Source organism: Phyllostomus hastatus, unplaced genomic scaffold, assembly GCF_019186645.2.
Source record: "Phyllostomus hastatus isolate PE091 unplaced genomic scaffold, TTU_PhHast_1.1 phas_scaffold_585, whole genome shotgun sequence".
Classification (NCBI taxonomy): Eukaryota; Metazoa; Chordata; class Mammalia; order Chiroptera; family Phyllostomidae; genus Phyllostomus; species Phyllostomus hastatus.
In genome coordinates, this window is record NW_025334037.1 from 262,235 (window position 1) to 268,629 (window position 6,395).

Sequence of the window (6,395 nt, forward strand, 5' to 3'; positions counted from 1 at the left end):
AAATGGATGAATTGTATGGTATGTGAATTATATCTTAAAAAAAGTCATTAGGAAAAAAACTACACTCTCCTCCTCTATGACACCTTTCTTGCCTCTAATAAAACTGACCATTCAAACCACGTTGCCACCACTCCCTGCAAGGATGTGGGGACCTACACCTGACACTTTTTGCATTTAGTTGTTGTCTGTTTTCCTCCAGAAGCTGTGGGCTCCTCATGCAGAGATTTGGCTTAGTTTTCCTTGGAATCTGCAGTATCTGTACACTGTGTATTCTAAGTGAAAGGGTACATCATAAATATTTGCTAAAACATTACTTTAACAGCTGTCATGCAGAAAAGACACTATGCTTTTTCACATATTCCTATGGGTGGAAATGGAAGATCCAATGGCACAAATTTTAAGAATTTTCAAATAATGGAGGCTACTCCTTTCTTCAAAGCAAAGATTTCTGGATTCTGTGAATTCTTTGAATTGATACTCAAATCCTCAATGTGTACATAAAAAGTATGTGCATTTTTCTGGATAGACAATCCATAACTTTCATCAGATTCTCAAAGGGATATATAACCTAAAAGTGGTTAGGAGTCACAACTTTGAAAATGTCAGTATACTAGGGTAGGGATTTAAGTTAGCAAATTTCAGTTATCAGAATATATCATTCGAGATAAGTTTCTGCCTAGATTATATTACTTCAGCAACTAATGCAAAAAGAGAATTTTCAATTTAGGAACTTTGTAATCTTAAATTATTCATTTAAAAGTACTGACTTACTTTAGCCAGGTGCTAAAGAAATAGTGCTAAAGAAGACAAAGCCCCTGCTCTCAGTGAGCTTACATTCTAGAAAGTAGAAACAAACCAACAAAAATGAGTAAACAAGATAATTGCATATAGTCATCCCTGCAATAAAGAAAATAAAACAACATGATGGAATAGGAAATGGTGGGAGTGGACAGAATTATTTTAGCTAGGCTCCTTAGGGAAAGTCTCTTGGAGAAGGTCACGTATGAGCTGAAACTTGAATGATAAGGAAGCTGAGGGAAGAACGCTTCAGGAATAAAGAGAACAGAAAGTGCAGATTCTAAGATGAGAACATTGAATACCAGCACTTGAATTCTCCAGGGAAAGAGCCATGCCTAATTGCTATACTCTATGACATTCACAAGAGTGTCTCCCACTCATATTAGATAGGACATATTCAAGATAATTCAGCATAATGGGAATTCAATTCAGTAAAACTCTGTTTTGGAAGAATCTTTACTGTGCAAGATCATCCATGAATTTACTTCTCTTCAGGGCAGACAATGTCATTAGACAAATAAGTAAAACCTTAGGGATTCTGTAATAAAACAAACAGAAAAAGAACAAGCATGTAAAGATTTTTTGGGAACCTCTTCCATGTAAATTGTTTTTGCAAGTATAAATATTACCGAGCAGATTCTATCTGTCTGCCACTTCTAGAGCCTAGTTCTCTGTATTTGTAGTATTTAAAATTTAGGATGTGCAAGAGGGTGGAACTGCAGCCAGTGTGCACAAATTAAAGGGAAGAGGATTTCAGTTTAAAAGGAGCTGTCCAATAATCAACAGGTTGAACATAAGTGTTTAGAGACTATAAAACCACATCTCTAGGATGTTACAGAGATAATTTACAGGACAGAGTTACAGTAGAACTTCATGCCTACAGAAAATTGTTCTAGCTCCCTGTCCCAGCTTTTGGTGTCCACTTTTACATTCACTCATTCATTATGTAAAAGTCCCAGAATGCAACCAACAGGGTGGAATTTTTAAACACCACATAATGAATCTTATGTTATTGGCACATACATCATGCCAACAACAAAGGATTAACAAATAAACACTTATCTAAGTCAGCAGACGGTAGTGATTTCTTCATCTCAGTAATTAACATTTGGATTAAATCTTCAAGTTACAAGTATACCTCGCTTTATTGAGCTTCACAGATCTTTCTTTCTTTTCCTTTTTTTTTTTTAAACAAACTGAAGGAAAGCCTCCACCCTGCTCTCCGCTTTATTAGGGTGGTCTGGAAGCGAACCATCTACAAGGCCTGCCTGTATATTTTAAAATGCACAAAAAGAGCCTGAAGCACTCAGCAACCAACATCTAAAAAAACGAAAAAACACATTACTAATTAAGGTTACCACCACCAATTCAAATGGACTTTATTACATATAAAAGCACAGCAGAAAGCACCCACGAACCCTAAAAAGGGATCCCAAGTGGGAGCCCTCCTGAAGCTAAGCACCTGAATGAGTTGAGATACGCTGAGGAGGGGAAGGGGCTGCGAGTAACGGGTGTGTGAGGACCACTTAGAGGGTGCCCAGCATGGAAGCACGGATTCCTGGCCTTTGAAGGTCAGTAAGGACGGGAAGCCGGGGGAGTCCCCCGCTGCCCACCGATGTCAGGGGAGCCGTGGGGTTCGCCACCTCCCAAATGGTCTGCCTTCCCTAGCCTGATCTGCGGATCTGTAGGTGGGGACCAGAGGCTTCCGGAGTCACCCCTCCCTCGAGCAGCGTTCTCCCTACTCATAGCAGGGATGCTGGCGGCTCAAGGGAAGCTGACCTGCTCTCACCTTCGGGTGCTGGTGGCGGCTCCTGTCGTTTTCCGCGGGTCAGGAAGACCTTGGGCAGCAGCAGCGACATAGCCAGGACGAGCCCCGAGGCCAGCGCCACCCTCTGCACCGTGGAGTACGCCATGGCACTAGCCCTCACCACAGGTGCAGATGCGAACCGGAAGCGGAACCGCAGCACCGGCAGCCTCCCCGGAGCGAACGGTGGGCAGCGCCGACGGCGACGCGCGAGGGACACGAGCGCCCTGCACCTCCCACTCCCTGGTGCGGGCCGGTCTACTGCTCCCGCGAGGTTTCACTGTAAGCGTTGCCCGCCGCATGCCCGTGTGTACAAACGAGCAACCCCTCCCTCCCCCTCATGCCACACCTGCACCTATGCATCCTACCACCTAAATAGCCGACACTCGTGCCCTCCACTCCACCCCCGTGACCACCAAGGCCCACTACTATCCTGACCACACCATCAATTTCCTCATTACTTCAGGGAACTCACGATCTTCCGATTCCCCCACCCCCACGGCCCTCGCATCCATTCTCCATCTGCAGCCAAAGGGGATCATGCTAAATCTCAGGTCTAATGATCTCTCTCCACAGCGTAAAACGTCTCAATTCCTCTGTATCCTCAGAACAGCTGTCAAACTCCTTTCTATGACCTGGAGGAGCCGTGTCACCTGGCCTTGCCAATACCCCATCAAACTAGATCATTTGCTATTTAACCAGCATAGTCCTTGCTCCACTTGTCCTGTTCCAGCTGCATGGAAAATTCCTAGTCATCTCCACCTGTTAAAAACTTCGAAGAACAGCTGGAAAATACTACCCTTGTGAAACTTTTTAAGTTAGCCTCTCCTTCCTCTGTCTCCCCGCAGTTCTTCCTTACTGTCTTTACTGATCTATTGAATACACATTCTTTTAGTTCTCTCTATGTATCGAACCCTGAAATGACACTAAAGAGTCTGATGTGTAAGATGGGTTCCCTTATGGAGCAGATAGGTATCTCAATAAGAAAGTGCAAGAAATATAGGGTTGGCCAAAATGTCCGTATGCTTTTTTCCATAAAATAAAAGACACACTTTTCATTTTCACCAATAACTTTATTAATTTGGGTGTTTTGAGTATGTCGACTAACTTACACTGTTGGCCTCTAGTGGATAGAGGACAAGGGTGCTGCTAAACATCTTCCAATGCATAAGACAGCCCCACAACAAAGAATTATTTGGCCAAAATGTCAAACCACTTTTGACATGTTCAATCAGTCATAGCACCTCTCCACACACTGCAAAAATCTTTTTTGGCATTTTTACCTTTTTTGAAATAATAAAGGAGAATACACTGAAAACGTTGCATATTTTCTTCCATCTTCAATGTTAGAATGGCTGCACAAAAATTCACCAGTTTTCATGAGGGGTTTTTTGGCACACTGATGTGACAGCTGCCACAATACAACCTAGCGAAATTGTTTTGAATGAAGTTAAAGACAACTAGGCACTAGTAGAGCCATCATATGGGAAAAAATGTAATGGCCTTTTTGGTTTAGGGGGCAACCCAATATTTTGGACTCTGGAGCAATCCAGTACACCTGGAAAGAGGAAGAGTCTGCAAAAGCTCCTGAGAGTAGGTGAAATTTGAGTGAGTTTTTGAAGAATAAGTTGCTAGGCATACAGGTGGGAGGAGTTAGAAGGGTATTTCAGGAAAAGGATGCAAAGAAAGCAAAGACATGAAAGCTTGAAGCTCCCTAGAGTGTTTCAAAAACTAGTATTAATAACTCATTTTGTCTGCGCCAGAGGGTAGGTGACAGGACATAAAGTGATAAGTCCACAAATATAAGCAGGAGCTAGATTGTAAGAAGCTTGCATATGATCTCCAGTTAAACATAACAGATTGAATACACCCATTTATCTTTGCTTTCCCCAGAAACCTTACAAAAATGAAAATAAAGAGATACAGCATATCAATTTTAAGATGAAAGAGAATGGGAGAAAACATGAGTAGACAAGAAATGTCAAAATTTTGCAAGATGCAACATTATTCAATAGAAATATAATACAGGTAATTAAAATTTTCTAGTAGCCACATTAGAAAGTGAAAATAAATAGGTAAAATAAATATTTTATTTAACCCACTATACTGTTATAACCCACTATAATGTTAAAATATAATTAGTTTAACATGTGTAGCACTAGTCAATCACATTTAAATGGTTTAATAGCATGTGTGACTCGTGGCTATCATATTGGACAGGCATGTGTAGAGTGAGGCGCCTATTCATTAAAGGTAAAGTCCTGCAGAGAGAACACCTCTAAGAGGCAAACTAATTTGCCCCTCAGAACCTACAAAGTCTTAGGAATTAGAGGCACTGAGTTCCTTTAGAGGCAGGGATGTAGAGTGGAACTGAATAAAGAAGGATTGGTTAAGAATCAGTTGATAGCCTCCAAATCTTTATTTTAAAGTTATTTACTTTTAGAGTGAGGGGAAGGGAAGGAGAAAGAGAGGGAGAGAAACATTAATGTTTGGTTGCCTCTTGCGCATCCACAACTGGGGACCTGGCTCGCAATCCAGGTATGGGCCCTGGCTGGGAATCGAACCAGTAACCTTTTGGTTCATAAGCCAGCACTCAATCCACTGAACCACACCAGCCAGAGTTGATAGCCTCCAAATCTTGTTCCTCTATTATGGAGCCACAATTAGGGGCTATACCTGTTGTTGTCCCTACAGGCACTGCTGAGGCATCATCTTTGTTGATATTATCAACATCACTAAATGTTATCGAGTACTTACTATGTTCCAGTAGTTTACATATCATAACGGCCGATTCTTCTAACAATGTTATGAAGTAAGCAATATTACTATATATCCATTTTATAGATGAGAAAACCAAGGAATAGGAAACTTAAGTAATTTGACAATAATTGTACAGTATAAATTAGAAGCTATTATTTGAATTCAGGGGTACTTACTCCAGGACTTGCCCTCTTAACTACCAGTTTTACTTTCTGGAACCAGAGAAGCTCTGGACTCATGAACCATGTGTGCAGCTTAGGGAGGTGGTGACTGACATGCTATGACTTCTAAGAGGTGCAGAGGAATCTGGGATGAGCTCCAAAATTCTGGCATGGGTGACTGGTTAAACATTGATTCCATATACCAAGATTGTGAGAACAGAAGAATCAGGTTTGCAAGAGAAAGATGCTGAGTTCAGATTTTGACTAGTTGAATTTGAGGTTCCGTGAAATATTTGTGTAGGGCTATCCAGTTAGATTTATGGGTCTGAAGCTCAGAAGAGATGTTTGGCCTGGAGACAAACATGGAAGAAATTCACTAATTAATAGTAATGAAGTCTGGGAGAAGATCATATTAGCAAGGGTGCTCATGAAAAGTGGTAAGAGGCCACCATGGAAACCTAGGTTACACCTTTATGTTGAAGTTCCCAGGTATGAGGACAGAAACACAACGAAAAAGAGGATAGTGACCAGGTGTTAAAGTCCTGAATGAGGAGTTACTGGAAGGCTGGAAGATGACAGGAACAGAGGGTGTAAATGAGCAGCCAGGTGAATGCTCTTCTAAGGAGTTGTCTTTGTTTTGGGAGTAGTTGTCATAGCAGCTCAGCAGGCACTCATAGGCACACTTCTAAGTGCCAAATGCATACACACATGCATTGATGATAATATGAAACTTTCTAAACAAATGCCAGCTCTTATTAGTAACCACTTGATTAAATGCTATTTTTTGTTGTTCTAAACTCAGGACAAACCTGTTTTCCTCTCACCTGAAGTCCCACTGTCACAGAACTTGTAAATTGCTCCCTAGTAGCTCT

The 6,395-nt window shown here is 41.5% G+C and overlaps 1 protein-coding gene across 5 annotated transcripts in view; it reads right to left on the bottom strand.

The window, feature by feature from the left end:
• RIC3 (RIC3 acetylcholine receptor chaperone) overlaps positions 1-2,728 on the bottom strand; it is a 56,105-nt gene extending 53,377 nt beyond the window's left edge. For all 5 annotated transcript variants that reach the window (XM_045825187.1, XM_045825188.1, XM_045825186.1 and 2 more), the window contains exon 1: positions 2,588-2,728. In XM_045825187.1, the coding sequence (XP_045681143.1) occupies positions 2,588-2,711 (124 nt within the window). In that variant the 5' untranslated portion in view covers positions 2,712-2,728. The remainder of the gene's footprint in view (positions 1-2,587) is intronic.
• Between the last annotated feature and the right edge of the window lie 3,667 nt (positions 2,729-6,395).